Genomic DNA, 21,752 nt, shown 5'->3' on the forward strand with positions numbered 1-21,752 from the left:
TTTTTCCCATAAAAAACCCTAGAAAACGGTTTCCGATATTAGCAAAGGAATTGTTTGATAAGAACAACTTACATCAAATTGAGGGCCGTTCTCTTGCTCCGCTTATACCTTATACGTGAAAGTCAATTCTTTCGCTCACTCATTTTGCCGTTATCTCATTTTATTTAAGAAATTTTTGAATATGTAATAACATCTTACATTATACTTTTAATACTAGGTATATAAAGGAGACCATTTTAAATTCAATCACACTCCAATTTTTGAACGGCTATACAGCACAAAAGTAGAAATTTAATTTATACTACTTTGGATACCAACTGATCACTGTCACGTATCCATAACGCGTGAACGAAAAGTTGCACCCCTCAATAAATATTCAGTTTCCGGAAAATTAACAAAAAATTATCGAAGAGATCAAAGTTTTTTCAAAGGGAGTGGAATATATAACCTCACGTCTTACATTTTATTTTTTGAAAAATGATTTATTAGCGGGAGAATTATTAATAGGTACCTACACCTATTTAATCATTATAAATGTGTAACTTTCATTTTCAGTTTGATCGGACCCTTGTTTGCTGATGGTATTTCTGCTCCTCGGATAAGTGTTACTGGACATGACCTACCCTTATCCCGAGTCGTATCACGAACGATGCACCCCGACGAAGGCTTCCATGACCACGCAGGAACCGTTATGGTAATTGCATGGGGACAATTTATGGATCACGATTTCACTCTTACTGGTACTCCTCTAGGTACGTCATAAAATCGTTCATTTTTTGTAATGTGGATATAATACCTACTGTAAAGTGACAAGAGTTGCTGTCGAGTGAGCTTTGGAGTTTTTATTTACATGGGAAATCATATTTAACTTGAACTTCAAAATGCGACTCGACCTCAATCCATTTTTGATCGCCCCTTACAAAAAAGCAGCTTTTCTACTTTGTAGTATAAATTTACGTGCGGGGATTTAAACGATGTGATTGGTAATTATCGCGGCGGCAATAGCTGCTCTTACAACGACAAAAAAACTTCCAGACTATTCTGTATAACGTATTGCCGTATGAGCCACCTTAGCGCCCAGAACTAGGCCCAGAATAACCTACATGAAAATACAAAATACTGAAATGTAACGCAGAATAAATAAATAAATGGTACTGTCACCCCGGTATTCACCACTGAAAAATGACCAAAAGGCATAAAAAACTGGAATTATAAACTTAACTGCATTTATTTTTACAATCAATTTTTAAATCACACATTCGACTTGCCCAAATTACACAAGACAAGACCGGGTACGTAAACACATGTGACACATACGTTACGCCATTGATATACTGTGACGTGAGTTAAGATGGGCCTCCTTTTTCGCAAAACCTGTCACATAAATGACCAGTTAGCTCAGGGATGTTAATATTTAAAAGGACATGAGTCGCTAATTCGGTAGAGCTTATCAAATCTTCATACGCTTCGCCGCAACTTACCATCTAATTGAGCGCCACCCAGTTTCTTTAAATTGTTGAACCTCTTCCTCTTATGAAACTGGCATGTATTGAACGAAAGCGATAAAATAACATAGTTGCAATTTCTCGCAACGAAATGATCCAATAATTTATTTTCAATTAATAGTAGGGGTTCTCAAAAGTTCAATAATAATCAATAGTTAATCTAGTCTCGCAATTAGATTTGACATTCCTATCTCAAACGTGATCGACTACGTAAATGTACAAATAATCAATGCAACAATCAATCTTACCTTTAATGAAGAAATTGGCGTTTCGCCGTCGCCGTCTCACCGTGGCTATCTCGCCGTCGTCATTTCACCGTGGCCACTTCGCCGTACACCATCTCGCCGTCGGCCGTCGGCCATTTGATCATCAACTTCCACATATTTATTTATAAAAATAAGGAAATTGTTTCAAATCCAACTTTGTTATTGACAGGTAGGTGTTTTATACTATACAGGGTGGCACAACGAAAACGAAATATTTTTGTGGAAATGGGTTAAAAAGGATTTGGTTGAATTTCTTAATTTTGGTGCAGATCATCAACAGCCTAGTTAAGTAGATTGTAAAAATCTCAAACTGTATCCTAAACAATCGTCAATAACCTCGTTAATTTTACCAAACAGGCTCAGATATAAACGGCTAATACCGCATTTATTGGTTTAATAAGTATTAATAAAGTTTCAAAAAAAAGATTTAATAATTCTCACCCGTTAAGATAATAATAATAAGATGAAATAGGTACTATTTTAATTTAAAAAATTAAAACCTAAATATACAAATGTTTTCTCTTTGTCGTATGACGTAGGTATGTACTTTGTGTTGTGTTGCAAACATCTTTTATAAAAATAGAAAACGTATAATTTATTATATGACAAATATTACATTTACATACATACACAGTGTTATTACAGTTTATCACAGGCGCAGGCGTACATTATTAGAAAATTCATCATTCCTCATCAAGTAATTGCGTAAGAGTAATTAAAAATCCCAACTGAAATACACAAACGCAAAGATAGAATAATAGGGCAACAAAATCTCACATAAGCACATAAGACATCCCAAATAAAAAAATCGGGTTTTAATCAAATGCAAAATTTTTTAATGTAAAGTTTGCCTCCAGTGAGGATTGAACTCACGACCCCTGGTTTACAAGACCAGTGCTCTGCCACTGAGCTATAGAGGCTCATGATTTTAGATAAAAATGAAAAGCTGTCCCGCCAGCAGAAAGTATTTATATCTTTCAGTGAGTATCGTATCAGACTTCAGAGTAAAACTTACTCTGAGGTTCGGATATTTATTCCGGACCGTGAAAAGAATTTGCAAAATTTAGGAGAGGAGATAGGTACATTCTATATTCGACCAACAAGTTTGAGACAGAAGATCCGTGAGTCGAATCCCATTATAGGCATGTAAAACTATTGCAAGTAAAAGGGAGTGATGAAATCAACCGCTATCAATCCACTACTTCGCAGCTCGGTTATTATGGATGTAGTATTTTATTATTAAACGTGCAAATTTCCGGTTGTAAAGGTTATATTGAGAAAGACATGGACAGAAGGGCAATACTTTTCTTCACAGTTTGATGTGATCTAATCTTTGCCAATAGCATCAGCAATACATAGCTACTACAAAATTAATATTATTGTCAGAATCTTTTGAATGCGGAACCTTTAAGTTATGTAAACAACAAAATTTTTGGATGTCTATATTCATAGCAACAACAAACTTACCTGTCCTAAAAATCCTCTCATATTCAACAACTGCAGCACAGTGATCGATTTCAGGGTCCTAAGTGGGGATTATGATTTTATAAGTAGCATATTTTTTAAATTATGTCCCAATTTGTCAATTATCCAAGCAAAATAATCAATTCGTCATAATCTAGCAAGCAAACGTCACATATTGACGTTTTATAACACTTATGGCGTAGTAAACTCAGACATTCACACTACTCACTATATCTGTCATGACCAGTACTCGTCAAGGCGCACTTTCTCACTTTGAATTCTATAAAATAGCGTTGAGAGATTTTCAATACGTTTCGTTTCAGAGAAATCCTCATTACTTTTTTTGTATAGCTCGTAAAAAAAGTACACACTGTAATGAGTAACATTTTTTGTTACGAATATATAACGATACACGGCAGACAAAAGGAAACTAAAGTTGGAAACGGTTGGTTTTAACGGGATGGTGCACCAGTACACATCGCTCTAATGGTGCGAGAATATCTTACCTACCGGACATATTTAGATTTTCCAGGAAATTTGTGGGATAGGTGTGTTGAAATCAACAGTGTTCAACTTTTGTTTTTTGTGTGTACCGTATTGTACCGTATATAGATGTATTCGTAATAAAAGATGCTACTCAATACAGTATGTACTTTTTTACGTGCCATATAAAAAATATCGTTGATGATGATTTCTCAGCCTTAATACGGAATACTCTCAAACAAAATAGGAGTTGGTGGCTCCTGAAAAATTGGTTAACTTGAACTGAAATTAACTGCTTTTGACTTCTCTTGATTTTGTGAAAAAATCTATTTAATTTAATAAGTTCAGCATTTTTATCAATTTTTTTTTAATTTAGATTAAAGTATAATTTGATTTTTAAGTTTTAGAATATCTTAAATAAATAATTAAAAATATATTATGTTAGTAAATAAAAAATTTCTCTCATTCCAATCCCTCGCGGCAATGTTCCCAAAACATTTGCTACATTGCCGCGTTGTATCGCATTTGTTGTTGGAGATATGTTTTGGCTTTATGAACTCCCGTTTTTGTTTGTAGCAAGGAACCTATTTCATGCCACAATGTTTTGACTTCTTCGCTCCAGGTTCCCATGGTTTCAATGGCGAAAGCAACAAATTCATATGTTTCTTTAATATCTTTGTATTTCTTGTACTTCAAAGAAACTGCAGAAGCCGCGGCAGAACCTGCGATCAAACAGCTGTTCTGAAGGTGAGAAGCAACAACAGTGTCGACGCATGTCACGTCCCAAACTAAAGAACGTCCTCTTTTCCACGAAATGAAAGACATTCCGTCTAGACGTTTACCATCCGTTCGGAAAAGTCAACATGGTTCTAATAAATTTGGGATATAATTGATATCAGAGCCCCTTTTAAAATGTTATTTATGGCACTATGGCGTGAGAATCTACCTGAACTTTTCGAACAAGATAGACCATGATGTCCTAGAGCATTAACAGAAGCACCACAAATACATGTATGAGATTGGCAAATGTTTAAACCAATCCTTAAAGAGACTGCAATTTGTAAAGCTTGTTTGTCCCGTAAAGTACCAAGTTGTACTGAAGGTAATGCATTTAACCAGGCTCTGGTTGTGATGAAACAAGTAAAACAGCTATATGTGGGGCATGAGAATGAGATATAATATTTTTAAACTTTTCTTGCACAAGAGAAGAATCCCAACTTTTCTGAAAATTTGGTGTTGTAGGTAAATTTAACTCAGGGTGTTCTGTTTTCCAAAAATTTAAAGCTTCCGTTTTATACTGAATCTCAACTTTTGAATTAAGAATTATTCCGACAAGATTGGAAGTACAATGAACAGAAGCCAAAAAAGCTGGTAATGATAAATCTGAGATGAAACGAATACCTAAACCTCCTAAACGTACTGAAAGTGATGCCTGATTCCAACTGTTGTCAGTAAGTTGGCACTGCGCATGCGCAAAACCAAATTTTTAGATTTTCCTTTATTCCAAGTGCCTATGTATTAAATTTCGTTTAAATTCTTCCACAAATAAAAAAGTTGTCACTGCGCATGCGCAAAACCAAATTTTGAAACTGGCGTTAGATTTTCACTTATTCCAAGTGCCTATGTATCAAATTTCATTCAAATACTTTTATAAATAAAAAAGTTTGCAATTCGGTTTATAAATGGTCGAGATGCGAAGTAGGACACTGTGAATTTTGAACCGATTCGACTCAACTTTTGACATTGCGTATTATATGGCTAAAAGTTATGCCCATATTGAATTTCATGCAATTCAGTTCATAACTAAAGGAGATGTCAACAAAGTTATCGTTCACACGGACAGATAGAGGGACAGACAGACAAAGGAACAGACGAACAGACCAACAGACAGACGACAGACAGCAATACAAAATATAAACGATCTCTAGGATCGTTAATAAACGACGAAAGTGTAAAATTATGGAACATGTAAAAAACGGTTTTTTGGTTTTTTTACAATAACTTTTTTAGCAATAAACGCAGAAAAAATAACCTTCCTTGGTGCAAGCCTCGATACTATAACGAACCAAATAGCGAAAAAAATAGAACAATAGCTCTTAAGATAGAGAACTAGTAACGTCTCAACGAACGAGCGGACGGACGGACGGACGGACAAAGTGGCCACAATAGCGCATTTTTTTTATTTTTGTGGAAATGCGCTAAAAAATGTGTTCAAAGTTTTTCGGCATGTATAAGGCAACACAGCGTGCAATTTACATGCTAAATTGATGGGAATATCATAATATAATAATTTTATTTTCGTTTTCCGTTTATATCTTCTTCAGTTTTCACTGGGCCGATACAATTATAAATTTCTTTTTAAATCGACAATTTTTTTTGTTTTGAATTAAATAAGCTAAAGAAAGAGAACCTGCACTTAAGTTGTAACTTGTAAGCGTGTAAACTGTTAGCAGTAAATAAAAAAGGTGATAGGGAATTCGCTATGATGCCTCCTTGGTTTGGATAGATGGATACGCAAGACTTTGGTGTACTGAGCAACCGGGAACAGCTTATAACACAATATTCATTATTCGGATAAGAAAAGAAGATCCGCAGATTATTATGTTACGGTAATGAGAAAGCAATATACGATTACCGGGTGAATATTCCACCATTGAATTTATATATAAATTCAATGATTCCACAACCGAACATAGGGAATTAACATGGGAAAAACGTTTTTTTGCAGACCTTTGCTCCCCATGTTAACTTAGAGGGTTTATAATGACACCAATCGAAAGAAGATTTTTTTAGCGCATTTTTGCAAAAATTTTTTTTGTAAAAAGTAGCTTTTTAAATCTCACTTTGGCTGGCTGGCTGGCTGGCTGGCAGCAAATGTGGGCGCGTAGAAGAACTCTTGTAGAAAGGCAACGGGTGTACGTGTATCTACAGGGCCGTGAAATTTGTCAACCTTAGGGACATGGCTACATGATGTGGGGTTGGCGACATCTGGGCGTCATCCTCGAGCGTAGTATACTAACGTGAAGGTTTTTCAGTTTTTTCCTATCTTCTACTACAGTTTTGGTCCGATTCTTTTGAAATTGGTGTCGTCGGAAAGATGTTGTAAACGCGCACAACTCCTGCGTGGCGGAATTTTGTTTTTTGTCATAGGGGCGAAATTAACGACCTTTTGCGAGGCGGCGCGCGCGTCTTCGAGAAGTAGTCAGGCGCCTTTTTACCTTCCGTTGCGAACTCACGCGGTTTAACGTTTCGTGAATCTCGAATCGCTGTCTCTCTTTCTTGTGTCGCCAATAGAAGTGAATTGCGAGTGAACGGGACGTCGAAAGTGGGTACCGTAAAAGAGAATGTGGTAGCCCGCGACACGATCTCACTGATGTTGGAGTCAAATCTTCAAACGCGAATTGCGGGTGAACCGAACGTCGGAAGTGGGTACCGTCAAAGGGTATGTGGTAGCCCCCGACACGATCTTCCTGATGGTGGAGTCAAATCTTTAAAAGCGAATTGCGGGTGCACGAGGAAAGTGGGAAGCGGTTAGTGAATGTAGTAGCCTTCGACAAGATCTGTTATTGATGGTTGAATCGAAAGTGGCTAATAGAATACTGATCTGCCACACAAAAATGCGCTGAAGTCCCTTCGATCTCAAACGAGGACTTTGATAATTTTTTCTCATAATATACGAATTAGTTCATTTTCAGAGGTGTATCTCTCATTATTTTATAATTTGGCAATAAATCCAATTACCATAATCACTAGGAAGACAAAAAGCAGATTCAAACGTTATTCAAGTCGGAATCAATATCAGTTTATGACAACTGCCATTAATTTGTTTGCAAAATGTATTTCGCTATGGGCAAAGTATTTACAGCGGAAATAGTTACTCTACTATAGGCGTGGCGTGGGCAACTCACGGCCCGCCGATAAGTTTTGTCCGGCCCGCTAACATAATTCATAGTTAATACTTCATAGGGCCCACAAGTTACATTTAAAATTTTAATTAATTAATTAATATGATTCCAAGACGTTTGAATTCTTGTTTCAGAGATATCGCCAGGTATTTTCCTGAATTTTCTCGCAATATATACTGGGTGGGGCAATACGACGACACGTTTTTGGGATTAAGCTCAATATGGGGATTTATTATCCACGTTTGGTAAATTTTGTATGCAAAATCGTGTCAATATTCAGGAGTAATTATATTGTTTTTTTTAATGATTTTTACGAAAGCAAAAAATAGATCAAGACTAAAAAGAAATGTTGATTTCTTTAAACGTACTTTTTATTTCGATTTTCAAGTGTGGCCCGTGGCGCATATGAAAAATTTTATTTTGGCCCCTTGGAAAAAAAGGTTGCCCACGCATGCTCTAGTAGGTACTCGATATTTGCTTTCCGTGCATTTTTATGGGCGTCCATTCCACCTGTTACAAAACCTATTTCAATTCTTTAGTAACCTGTGTCTTCAATGCACACTTACTCACTTACTCCGGCCGATGTGGAGTTACTTTAGCATTGGATAACGAAATTTTTCACTCAACGCTATTAGGTTCCACAAGTGTTTTAACGATCGGGAATTCTATAACTACAAGAAACTGTCCCAAATACCGGGTCATATAATTTTGACCACCTTGAAATCGATCACTGCGCGCAGTCACAATTCCTTATTCGTCAACTGAATATAATTCAATTTTCCAGCTTTTTTCGGCATAAACAACTAAGTTTGAATTAAAATATAACTTTGGCACATACTGAAAACATTCAATAAACAATATTACTTATTTAAAAAAATCTCATGCCTCCGGTGAGGATTGAACTCACGACCCCTGGTTTACAAGACCAGTGCTCTGCCACTGAGCTACAGAGGCTGTGTTGGGCAGGCTACAATAATGTACAGGAAAAGTGTGGTATGATTCCACAATTTATTATATTTATAATGATAATTATTAATATGTAAGATACATTTATTCTTACGGTTGTGATTAATATAATTCCATATTTGTGTAGCTAGAATATATTTATGCTAATGAAATTGACAGAGACGTCGCTAGTGGTGGGACTAAAAGGGGTCGCATTCACTGAATTGAAAATAACCCATAAATGAATAATGTAAATGTGAAAAACACCAGAAGGAAGAGCGGTTACAAATAGTAAATAATTAAATTTGCTTTCTCTAGGAGTTTATCCACAGGTAAAGGAATATAGTGCAGCGGAGAGACCCGCGAAATCGTTCAAAAAATTTTTTCGGAGTAGAAAGAATTGAGACCCACACCATTTTGTTTAGAAATGTTTGAACCTTCAGAATCTCGCTTTACGACATTTTCCCGTGGTCCTGACAAAAGTTATAGGCCGCTAAAGTTGAACTTTACTCATTTTCGGGCGCGCGACTAGACCACCGAAAGTATTTATTTTCTCAGCAACTAAGCGATATACATCAATAATTCCTTGTGTAAAATGAAAGTACATTTATAGCAGAATCTAAAGCATTCATATTTACCTACCTTGTTTGTTATGCACAGTTTTTAGAAAAATGACCGTCAACTTCCAAAATTCGTGTAGTAGATGAAAAGTGCGCACTTTGAACTATCATAACTTTTTATTTCACGATATCGATTTCCAATATTTATATCTCATTCGATGCTCCAAAGCATTGTGATTATTATATTTTCTATAACATTACCGCGAATTTTTCATAATAAAAAAGTTACGGTCATTTAAGTAAAAACCTACCGACCTAGTCGAGTCGGGAGTCGCGAGTGAGACGGAGAAGGAAGGATAGTCAGCAGCGTTCGCGCAACAAGGAGCGATGCGTAAGAGGTTCTACTCTACTAAAAAATTTCTCTCCGAATTACCAAAACTAGCCATATAGGCCGTTTACAAATGCATTCCGCCGAGTTGCATTGTAAAATCTCAACCAATTCATTAACTCCATGTATCTCAGTTCTGTGGTGAAATATATAGGTACAAATAGGTATGTACCATTCCCTGTACATTTTGGGGGTTACTCCACAATAGGTATCTCTTGTGCTGTGCTGTATATTGCAAGATCAGTAGTGACAACGGTATGCTTTTGTCCCAAAGATTCAGGCTTGTTTTTTTATTTCACTAGCTAGACGATGGTTAGGATGGTATTGTAGCTCGTTGGTGGAGAATTCAAAAACGGCATACATATATTATTGAATGGTAGATACCGGAACTTACTTAGGATTATCAGCATGTACTTAGGTGGTTAAAGTCAGTTATCGGGTCGTTATCTAGTGATAGGTAAACGAGGAATTTGGATTTCTTCTGCCGATGTATCTCGCTTTTGAAAAACGACTGTGCGTTGAATTTTTTCGTCTGTTTCCACAGAATATGGCCTACTTATTTTTATTCTGTGACTGTTTCCTCGTTGATGTCGAAGTTATTAATGCTCGCTGTGATAAAATTATCATTTTTTATTTGACATTTTTGTGAAATGTATAGGTAGACACCATTAGCAGAACGTGTAATATTGACGTTTACTGTACTTGTTATGCCACCATCGGAACATTTTCTGACCCTAAAGACCAATTTTCAAATGAGTAAAACTTTTGTTTGGAAAATGACCTTAAGAAAAACTGTTCGACAATTTTGTTCCGTGTGTACCTACACAACAAACTTCGTGGAATTCTCTCCATTTTCGTTGTCCGGCCAAGAATTGTAGTGGAATTATTTTTTTCGAATTTTCAAAAACTAATTTCAGATTCGTGATTTTTATATTCAAAAACCACCAGATTCCAAATTTCGTCGAAATCAACATTTATTTCGCACCCCTATTCAGTGGTGTGCCTTTTTGTGGTAGGAATTTTGAAAAATTATTTCAAAGACTTACCACCAGTCTCTGTAACTGTTATATGGTTACTGAGAAAAAAATTAATGGAGAAATGGAAACCTTACCACTTTTTTGAGGGTGACTCTTAAACGAAATGCGTTGGACCCTCGGTTTATTTGGAAAAAATGCTTGGTTTTGTCCCCTTTACCAGTTATCACCCAAATTTTTTACATACTTATATGTAACACCCTGTATATTTCACCAATGAGCTTGATATACATGGAGGTAATGAATTGTTTGAGATTTTACAATGCAACTCGGCGGAATGCATTTGTAAACGGCCTATATGGCTAGTTTTGGTAAAACTATTCGCCATTCGGAGAGAAATGTTTTAGTAGAGTAAAATCTCTTACGCGTCACTCTTTGTTGCGCGAACACTGCTGACTATCCTTCCCTCTCCGTCTCACTCGCGACTCCCGACTCGGCGAGGTCGGTAGGTTTTTACATAAAGGACCGTAACTTTCTTATTATGAAAAATTCGCGGTAATGTTATAGAAAATAAAATAATCACAATGCTATGGAGCATCGAATGAGATATAAATATTGGAAATCGATATCGTGAAATAAAAAGTTATGATAGTTCAAAGTGAGCACTTTTCATCTGCTACACGAATTTTGGAAGTTGACGGTCATTTTTCTAAAAACTGTGCATAACAAGGTAGGCAAATATGAATGCTTTAGATTCTGCTATAAATGTACTTTCATTTTACACAAGGAATTATTGAAGTTCAACTTTAGCGGCCTATAACTTTTGTCAGGACCACGGGAAAATGTCGTAAAGCGAGATTCTGAAGGTTCAAACATTTCTGAACAAAATGGTGTGGGTCCCAATTCTTTCTACTCTGAAAAAAAAAACTACCTCAAATAAGCGAGTTAGCGCCGGCTCTCCGCTGCACTAATAGGTACTTACAATGCTTAAATTGGAACAACTTTCCTTTGATAAACTGTTTCCAGATACACCAAAAGTCCAAATTGTTTATCGCTTGGGGCTGCGTCTCCAAAAATCTCGAAATGTGTCTCCTCCAAAATGCTTTTCTCAGAAAACCATGGCATGAAGGTATTATGCCACCGGCTGACCTTTTACTTTTTTGGATATGCTCTTTTTGGAAATATTTAACTATTGTAAAAACGTTTGACACTCTTTAAATACAAAATTAATGTGATTAGTTTATATTAAAAAAACAACACAACTAAAAATATTAAACTGTCTTGATACTTTCTGAATGTATCTTTAACAATATCAAAATTCCTACCAACGCAGTTGTAACGAAATTGCGAGTTGTTAGTACAACAAGAAATTTTTTAAGTCCATTCACTTTGAATGATTAAAGGTAAAGAATTTCGTCCTTCTAATTTAACGCTGTTGTTCGTATTTGCAAAAACATCCTCTATTTTACAATTCAACCTTATTTAGCGTCACACAATTTTTATTTTGTACGGTGAAAACTTCCACTATTCTTCGTATTTATCGTAACAATTTCTAATTCTTAAATTATCCCTTGTATTTGGATTTTGACCACCAAAACATTAACTCGCGCCCTGACTCGCGCTAACGTAACACAACCAAAAATAAAAAAAATATAATCAAATAAAATGCGTTTATGGACTCCGTTCCATGCGCACTCTTATGAAATAAACGCGTCCACTTTTTCGCTGCGGTGTCTTACCTACGAAATTTCTAGCTGCAATTTATACTCTATAGGATGTAAGGCTAATTATTATCTACCCCCCTCCCACCCCTCCCTATCAAAGGCGCACACAAAAAACGTAGGTATAAGTATAATAAATGCCAAGTCAAGGCTAGGCACTTTTCTTTCAAATACATTCCAGCTTAGGTACCACGCAACGTATTCCGTAGAAACAGCATTGTCAATTTGTCATATGTTCTGTACGTCATTTTATATCGGGCTTCGCGGCCCATTTGAAATATGAACGATAAATGAAATTAGAATGTCGTCATCATCATCATCTGTTTTACTTTATCTATCCTTGCGTTGCGGTTAAAGAGCGACTATTCAAACCTATTAAAATGTCAATTTAACTCTGCTATCAAATAAAATCTTAAATTCCATTTTACAGATCCCTTAAACAGGAACGATCCAGAAGAATGCTGCCATCGGCCACAACACCTGAAGCATCCATACTGTAATGAAATTCCAATTCCAGATGATGACTATTTCTATCGTCTATTCAATGTCAAGTGTCTCGATTTTGTACGCGCTTTTCCTGCACCAAGACCAGGATGTAGATTAGGTACTTAAAAATGATCTAATGCATTTACAAAATAAAAATGCGCCTAATAGGTTCCAGAGTGCCTTTTAACACCTTAACTGGAGTGCTCGACGGTAATACTGTGTACGGTGTCACGGAAAAGTTTGCAAGGTGCGTTATTATATGTTAATTGCCCCGTTAATAATTAGCATTATTAGAAAATTGCGCTCAGGATACGGAGGTCAATTAAGAATGAATCCAGTGTTTTCTCAGTATGGGCTTAAGGATTTGTTGCCACTGAAATTAGATGTTCCGGATGAAGGATGTACTCGTCCAAACAAATCAATGTTTTGCTTTGAAGCAGGCGAAATACGTGTCAACGAACAACTTGTATTGACATGCATGCACACACTAATGGCACGCGAGCATAACAGGATCGCTAACGCATTGGCAGAAGTTAATCCTCATTGGGACGATGAAACTCTTTTCCAGGTAATATGATAGTTTGTAATAAAAATGTATGCCTAATTATTACTGAAAATAGGAAGCGCGTCGCATTAACATTGCTGAAATTCAGCATGTAACATACAACGAGTTTCTGCCAATACTATTGGGAAAAGATGTGATGCAAAAATTCGGGCTTTTATTACAAAAAGAAGGTTACTGGGATGGTTACGATAGCACTGTCAACCCAAATGTTATCGACGCATTTGCTTCTGCTGCTTTCCGTTTTGGCCATTCGCTTCTACCAACTGCCGTTGAACGTTGGAGTAAAGCTCATAAATTCATAGGTACGTTTGAGCATCAACTCCACATAAAATGTATAGGTATACTTAAAAATCATTTCAGCTTCAAAGAGGTTATCGGACTTAATTAGAAGACCTCACGATCTTTATCGGGCTGGAGTATTAGACGAATACTTTATGGGTTTAATGAATCAAGTGGCTCAAGCTATGGATGACTCGATTACTCAAGAGGTTACTAATCATCTCTTCAAGAAAGTAGGCGCGCGATTTGGCATGGACTTGGTAAGCTTCAATATGCAACGTGGAAGAGAATTTGGTATACCCGGATACATGGAATTTAGAAAATTCTGTGGATTGGCTGATACACACAACTTTGAGGGATTACTTGGCACTATGCCTAACGAAACTGTCCATAAATACAGCACAATATTTGAGTAAGATTTTCGAGATCTGAACTCGCCATCTAAACGTGATCTTTAGGCATCCGAATGATGTAGATCTTTGGTCAGGGGGCGTGTCAGAACGTCCTCTTCCAGGTAGTATGTTGGGGCCGACATTTGCCTGCGTTATTGCCACGCAGTTTAGTTATGCGAGACGGGGAGATCGATTCTGGTGGGTATTATTACCAAATGGTGGCATCTTTGAGTAATATTTCATGTGTAGGTACGAATTGCCACATCAACCCTCGTCGTTTACACCAGAACAATTACAAGAAATTAGAAAGACACGCTTAGCAAGGCTAATTTGTGATAATACAGACTTAATTGACACAATCCAGTTATATCCCATGGTTTTACCGGATCACGAAATGTAAGTTTCTTCACTCTTTAATCAGCCTAAACTTCGAAATACGTTGCTTTTGTAGAAATCCACGTGTGCCTTGTCGAAGCGGGATCATTCCAAGCATTGACTTCAGCAAATGGGCTGATTATAGTGGAGCTGCCAATAATTTGTACACGAATAATTTTGCATATGATCACATAGTAGGAAAGTAGAAATACTTGTAAACTTTATTAGGTATAAATTGTACAGATGCCATTAATTTAACTTTAAAGATGCTTCTAAAATTCCTTTTAAAACACGAAATTAGCCCATGGTATAATAAAATTACTATAGAATTTGTACTTAATCAATTCTCTCTCTTGTCTAATTTAAAAAATTAATTATGTATTTTTTTAATGTGTATTTATTAAGAAACTTGTAGATATGTATAGTTACACCGACACCCCTACTTAGAATTAACTTAAATCGGAGTAATCATCTAATGTATTTATTTATTTCCAAATTTATATATTTCAATATTGGTTTAAGCATATAGAAGACAACATAATATACCTACTATGTTATACCATTGAATAACGAAATAATTTTTCATTCAACGGATATACATTTATGTTGTCTGTGGTTTAAGTGAAGTCTGATTAGTGTTTTGATATATGTAATTGCAAAATTTCGAACGTCCTCTGATTTAAACTTACTATATATGTACAAGGTTTGCACATCACGAGTTCTCGATAGTTACCTATACACCTGTAGACAATAGAAATTTTGCATTAACAGGATAATTAGGCTATGGACATGTCATTTTCAAAGCGGTGGCAACTGATCTACGTTAAAAACGCAGTGCCTACCGGCATTTTTTAAGGTTGCTACCTACACGATATTTGAAGATATTGCCATTATTTTAATCACGTGAATAATGTTGTATAGAACTCGATCTCGCAGTGTAAACACCATAAACACCCTGTGTGGTACTCTATTGTATATATAAGATACCTACCTGTGTAAAATGTTGTAATTAATACTCCTCCATACAGAGTCTGATATTCATTATACAAAATAAATTTTTATATATCACTTTTTGCAGTTTTGTGGTTAGGTACCTATAGCGGTGTTTTGGGCAATAATATAACCCCTCTCCCTCCAATTGTATCAATGCTTCTTAAATGGTAAATTTTTGCAGAATAAAAAACAATTGTATTAGCACAGATATTCTTGACGTATATCTGTGGTATTATACCGGTATTAGTATCGACGCTTTGATGCGAATAACAGCATTTTCCTTGTCCCCCCGAACCGAGTAAAGGCATAAAAGCATTTGATGGATACAAAGATTCACAAAATAGCTACGAAATCAAATGTAATTTACCACATCTCGATATCTGAAAAATTGGAGAGTATAGTTCCGAACTCTAGACCAGTCGTTGCGTTCGATCAACTTTTTGTTCGATGTGGTAGGTTCGAGAATGCAGTCACTTTCAGGTTCACATCAAGGTCAGCCGATGTGAACAAAGCACATCGGGAATCGACGCCCGGTGTGACGTGTGATCCTAGGTCAGGGGTCGGCAACCTGCGGCTCTTTTGATATAAAGTTGCGGCTCTCCGTATTTATTTAAAGAAATTAGTTCATTTGTTCGAAATTCGCCTTTTTAGTTAATCTTATTTGTTTACGAAATCAAACGTACTCTTGCAACAAATAATTATCTAATTTTTGACACTTGTTTACTCTGGTATTCTTTTGTTTTTTTTATTATAGCCAGGCCGGAACATTCCAAACCGGCGATTACAAACCGGCAATGCACGAACCGGCGCCGCACCAAGTAGGCGACATGCCCAGGAGCCCAGCCGGGATTTGGTCATACGGGCGCTGGTTAAGTCGGCGCGTGTAAAGCGGGCATATTAATGGGCACTTGTTCAATCGATGCGATCTGCAAATTATGTTTCATACACATTTGGAATGATGGGCTAGTCGTCGCCGGTATGGTCATTTCCGGTTAGTAATGTACCGTAGCCAGCCTACTCCGATGTATAAACACGTTAATTAATTAATGAGTAGGTACTTTTGTGAAAAATATTGAATAACATAAAAACTGCGGGGTTTAAGCACAGGGCACCCCTTATAAACATTGAAGAGAATACAAAAGACAATCGAATAGCGAAATAAAATAGTGGTAGTTCCATTTGAAAAAGAATAGTTATAACTTATAGCACTTTGAACAAACGGCATTGAAACAAGTAAAAATATGCAGGATGTTCTATTTAAAAAGATCAGTTATTAATTGACATCGTAAAAATGGAACACCCTGTACCTACATTCAAAAATAATTTCTGTAGATCCGCAACCACCAATATTTTTTACCAGGTATCAGCTATGTAGGAAAAACTGACGCACTGTTGCAGGACGCTGTTGCTGTATATAGCCAAAAACTATAATATTGAATCAAAAATTTTTTGTGGCTCTTTAAAAACTGGGAACCCCTGTCCTTAGGTAGTTTAATCGAGGATTTTTTAACATGTAAACTACCGGGGCAATTGCCCCAGTAGTGCGCTCATTTACCCATGTAGTTTTTAATTTTTTTAATGCAGAGTTGGGCATGTATATGTAGCGCAATACTTTTCTCTGTAGTAGTAGGTATTCAGTATTTAATCAGAAATCAACCGCGTTTAGCCTAAAATAACAAATAGGTACCAAGTACCTATGTAGTCATTGACGACAATAACAACTTTAAAAACCGCAGTGTTTATCTATTTTATTTTACTACTTCTAGGTACTTACCTACCTACAACCAACTTATTTTTTCGAGGATTTTGTCGGCTATCACGCTTTAAACAGACAAGCGATCGAGCTTATTAGAAGAAACGTTAAATTACAAACTTTAAATGGGACAGCTACATGTAAGTTTGATCCACGACCTGCGGTGGCAGAATTTTTACAAAGGAAGGATAGGCGTTACAGGGAACCCTCCAAAGAGACATATTCCGACAGAAAATTCATACATTTCATACATTTAATTTCTGTTACAGTGGATCAAGGATGCCTACGTATTTTTTGCTTTCCTCAGTCAGTCAAATGTAATTCAAACTTCTTTAAGGAATGTTAAGTAGGTCACGACTCACGATTCATAAAAAGAAGAATGTTTATCTTGCGTCATTCAACAATCAACATCCTGTGTACCACATAAATGCCTTATAAAATATAAATACGTTTCTTGAGTATCTAGAATTCTGTATGCAACAATTACAAATCGAGATAGTGGATGATAGTGGGTTCATTACAGATTCCTGTATAATAATTAACAAAGGTCAAAAACTGACATTATTATTCATCTTTCTCGATGGTAGAGACATCTACGTCGTGCAATTTAAACTATTGAAAACAGTCACATATCCTGCCATTTAACCCGCGCTTCTGATAGTTATAAATTCAATTCTCATAGCTTCTTTCCTTCTTTTGCACAGTTTTAAACGATATGGCATGACCATAGAACAACAAACTGTTCTGGGGCCACGACAAGGTAGTATAGGTAATTACAAGTAGGCCAACGGTCGTTTACTTTTGGACACCACGTATAGATGGCGATATGTCTGTTTCTTAAATAATACTTCATTCTGTTATCATTATGTGTTTATTTGACGAATCGAAACCATACGAGTACCGCTTCGGACGAACGAATATTTTTACGGAATATCTGCGTTCTTCTCTTATATATATGGAAATAATGCTCTAATTGGTTAGGCACCGGGCTAAACACGTATCTTAGTTATCGACCTCTGCATTACAGACAGCTACATTTTTGAAAAAATAATCTTGCGACTCTGGTGTCCAAAAGTAAACGACCGTTGGGCCACTTGTAATACATATTATCATTGAATTTATATAGTTATAAATTCAATGATATTATCATTGAATAAAAACCACATTATACAATAGGCGCTTTCTTTCGGCTACTTCGCGATCATGATTTCCAGATCATGATTCGTAGGATCCCGTTTAAGAAAGAACGATCGAATTTAAATCAAAGTATGGTTAAGTTTACACATTTGCATTTGAATTACGTATTTTTTGTTTAGATTATGAAAATAATTTAAATACAAGTGGAAGTACTTGCACGATTATGCTCTTCTTCAGTTACAAATATTGACTAACCTTACATTTGAGCAAAAATACCTTTGCATTTATAGGTAAGGAATTCGTGATCATAAAACTTTTATGTTCAGTTTGTTCACGAGTTTAGCAATCATGATCATAAGGTCACACTTCGAAAGAACGTGAAGCGCCTAATGGTATTATGTTTTTGTGATGTATTGGCAACCAGCGTTACGTTGCACTCCTAATCAACGACCTATTAGGCGTTTCCGTCACCGACTCTCTGGTGAAGGTCAGACACGAGCTATCATACTTATGTTTTTGGCTACCTATTTTCTAACGTTTGTGTCTGTATTAAATGATCTAGCAATTTCCTTTGTTATTATTAACGATCAGGCCGCTACTTATTAGTTTTTTATCCCCAATTTGGCAGATTATGATAAGTTGTCGCCACTGTCATAAAATCTAGAAGTTGGTATGCGACTAGTATTTTGTGGAATGCTTCCAGTTTTCGTTGCTAAGCAACATAAGATAGACAAGTCGCACACATTTCAAATTGCTGCTTTATACATTTGCAATAATTTAAACTTAATCGATAATTATTATCAATTATGCAGGAGAAATCGGAGGACGAAAATAATCCTCTGAATTTATCAGACGTAAGAGGTTGGCCACTACAGAGGGGTACCTATATACTCAATTATCTGTACATTTAGCTCGAAAGTGTAGACTCGGAAGACAATATGGAAACAAATTATAGTGATAAGCCTCATTCTATGTTGAATCACCCTGCAAGCAAACACTTCCCTTTTTCACGTCGACCTTCTCAAGCACTAACAGATCACTCGGATGATGATCGGGTAGACACCGATCGGTTCATCTCAATAGAAGTAGGTGGCATAAATTATGATATCAACTGAATGTTAAGTACTTTATATTTCAGCCACAATCTGCACAAGTTGAGAGTGCCGGACCATCGAGTAGTCAGCAGTCATTACCAAGATCTGAATCTCCAAATCTTCAAGAAACACAGCTTGGTATGAAAGGAAGCTACAGCGATTCAGATGAAAGCGATGAGCTTGGAAATACTAAAAAGAAACGAGTTGCAATTCCGGGTGAATATAACCCTGGATTGTATGATGACTTGGAGGTCTCAAATGATATAAAAGAAGTGTTTCAGTATATTACCAAGTAAAGTTACGATTTATGTATTTTACACCAATTCAATTGGCACATTTACAGGTACGTCCCACAACAGCTTGCCTTGGATTACAAATTTAAACCATTTGTTCCTGAATTTATACCTGCTGTTGGTGACATAGATGCTTTCTTGAAGATAGTACCTCCACAAAAAACTTTATCAGGCAACGATTTTAAAGCTGTTGAATCACACTTGGGACTTACTGTACTTGACGAACCTGTAGCCAATCAAAGTGATCCTGCTCTACTGTATTTAAAACTACGAGCCGCTTCTATCACAGTCAGTCACACTAATGAGTCGATGGTAAAAGAAGCTGTGCACTCACCATATAGCTTATGTGGTTCAATTACAGGTTGTAAAGAAAATTGACGATGTTGAGAAAAACTCAAAAATCATAGATAAATGGATAAAAGATGTATCTGAATTGCATCGAAATAAATCTACAACAATTGTGAAATACTCGGAGTGAGTAAACCCATTAAAATAATCTCTTATAAGCTATCATTGAGTAAATTGCAGACCAATGCCGGATGTAGATGACCTGCTTCAAGAATGGCCTGAACAATTTGAAACGTCATTAAAACAGTACAGTATACCTAATCCCAAATTTGGTGGCAGCTTATCTGAATACATTAACATACTTTGCGCAATTTTTGATATACCAATTTATAAGAATAAGATTGAATCATTACATGTACTCTTTTCGCTCTTTATACATGTTAAAAATGCCCAAATGTATCCAACATATTCGGACGTTAACATCAAAGAAATGACTAAAAGCGAACCTGATCATTTAGTATTAGATTGAAAGAGATTATGTAAGAAATTAGAGTATACAGTAGCAACTAGCAAATATAATAAATTAAAGAAAAAAGTTATAAATTTATTGTAAATGAGCCAGTCGTTTATAATCGATCTTTTCCAAGTGGACTAAAGGCTTTAATTGTTCTGCAAACACCCGCATGTCTTCTGCAATTGCATCTTGACCCGACGGAGCTAGAACTGATAACTCAACTAAATAACTCTGTGAAATAGGTTCAACACTTTCACCTGGTTTATTAGTCAAACCACCCATTTTAAATACTTTCGACACGGTTATTTTCATACGTCCCTTCCTAAACATATAGCCCCTAGATATGTATTCAAAATCCATTCTGCAACCCAATTCGGTAAGAAATTCTACAATTGTAGAACTGCATGCCATATCGATACTTGATCGAACAACTGTAGGCCTGTTTTTATCTCCCAGTTCGTGTTGCCCTACGTAACGTAGCTGCCACGGAGCCTCTGGTACATCCAAAGCTCTTCGAACTCTTAACGGTAATACCATTGCAGATCCCGGACCTGAGGTTGCACGCAGTGTAAAGCATAACTCATGATCGTGAAAAGATTCCGGTCCACTATCTACGTTATCACATAATCCCCTCAGTCTATGAAGTAAGACCTCAACATACTGGTCTAACACCGAACCTTGAAGTAAATATTCTTGATCGGGTACAATGTTAGATTTAAGAGCGGTGTTAAGTGTATCTGTCGCCGATCCTATTACTGCCATTTTTTAATTAGGAAAATTCCCCAGCCACAACTCATTTGCTGTTGATATTTCTTTTTGTTCAATCCAAATTACGAAAATGTTATAAAAAAACAAAACTACGAAATTGCACAAACAATTTGAGGTTAATCAATGTTAAATAAAACTTAACCTTGACAGTTTAAGATGACATTTTTCACTATACCGGGTGGGCAAATAAAAGGGGGAACGGATTACAGTAAAAAGTGTGTGGGGTGGAAATAAAGTCAAACCAATCATTTTGACTAAATAAGCGGGAGACCAAACTGTTTTATTTGAAAATTATATCACCAACAGTCCCATAAATTGTATTTCATCTTGAATTTTTTTTTAGGAACCGGGCCACATTAATTGACAAGTTACGATTAGGGTGTCGTAAAGCCGCGTGCGCACAGACCTGACGCGACGCGCACGCGACACACACACGACGCTCCAAAATTGCTAAGTGTGGTCGGGGAGCGCGAGCGGCTATAGCGCGGCCTATCCGAGGCTCGCCGCTATCCATTTAACTGCAGCTGATCGAGGTATATAAATCCAAACCCGTTTTCTATACATTTCACACCGCCACATGGAGATTTTCTTTGCACACTCACAT

The 21,752-nt window shown here is 36.4% G+C and overlaps 3 protein-coding genes and 2 non-coding genes across 7 annotated transcripts in view; 2 read left to right on the plus strand and 3 right to left on the minus strand.

Moving 5' to 3' along the window:
- The window catches only part of LOC116164278 (peroxidase), a 73,934-nt gene extending 58,621 nt beyond the window's left edge, over positions 1–15,313 (plus strand). For both annotated transcript variants that reach the window (XM_031478424.1, XM_031478422.1), the window contains exons 6-14: positions 556–752; positions 12,642–12,815; positions 12,866–12,944; positions 12,992–13,265; positions 13,318–13,564; positions 13,623–13,953; positions 14,000–14,131; positions 14,183–14,329; positions 14,385–15,313. In XM_031478424.1, coding sequence (XP_031334284.1) covers positions 556–752; positions 12,642–12,815; positions 12,866–12,944; positions 12,992–13,265; positions 13,318–13,564; positions 13,623–13,953; positions 14,000–14,131; positions 14,183–14,329; positions 14,385–14,514 — 1,711 coding nt within the window. In that variant the 3' untranslated portion in view covers positions 14,515–15,313. The remainder of the gene's footprint in view (positions 1–555; positions 753–12,641; positions 12,816–12,865; positions 12,945–12,991; positions 13,266–13,317; positions 13,565–13,622; positions 13,954–13,999; positions 14,132–14,182; positions 14,330–14,384) is intronic.
- On the minus strand, positions 2,620–2,691 carry Trnat-ugu. The gene has a single exon. It is a non-coding gene; the product is annotated as a tRNA-Thr (tRNA).
- Positions 8,506–8,577, minus strand: Trnat-ugu. The gene has a single exon. It is a non-coding gene; the product is annotated as a tRNA-Thr (tRNA).
- Positions 15,314–18,912: 3,599 nt separating the features above from the next.
- Positions 18,913–20,423, plus strand: LOC116165070 (intraflagellar transport protein 46 homolog). The gene is made up of 6 exons (XM_031479348.1): positions 18,913–19,045; positions 19,103–19,276; positions 19,330–19,577; positions 19,629–19,890; positions 19,940–20,052; positions 20,107–20,423. Exons 1-6 carry the CDS (start codon positions 18,998–19,000, stop codon positions 20,393–20,395), a joined length of 1,134 nt encoding a protein of 377 aa, XP_031335208.1. The 5' UTR covers positions 18,913–18,997; the 3' UTR covers positions 20,396–20,423.
- On the minus strand, positions 20,422–21,258 carry LOC116165071 (mediator of RNA polymerase II transcription subunit 18-like). Of its 2 annotated transcripts, XM_031479350.1 has the most exons (2): positions 20,638–21,258; positions 20,422–20,589 (listed from the first exon to the last, which is right to left on the minus strand). In XM_031479350.1, exons 1-2 carry the CDS (start codon positions 21,140–21,142, stop codon positions 20,471–20,473), a joined length of 624 nt encoding a protein of 207 aa, XP_031335210.1. In that variant the 5' UTR covers positions 21,143–21,258; the 3' UTR covers positions 20,422–20,470. The 2 variants fall into 2 exon arrangements, with proteins under 2 accessions (XP_031335210.1, XP_031335209.1); XM_031479349.1 differs by having other exon boundaries at positions 20,422–21,258.
- Between the last annotated feature and the right edge of the window lie 494 nt (positions 21,259–21,752).

This window comes from Photinus pyralis, unplaced genomic scaffold (genome assembly GCF_008802855.1).
Source record: "Photinus pyralis isolate 1611_PpyrPB1 unplaced genomic scaffold, Ppyr1.3 Ppyr1.4_LG2, whole genome shotgun sequence".
In the NCBI taxonomy this organism is placed as follows: Eukaryota; Metazoa; Arthropoda; class Insecta; order Coleoptera; family Lampyridae; genus Photinus; species Photinus pyralis.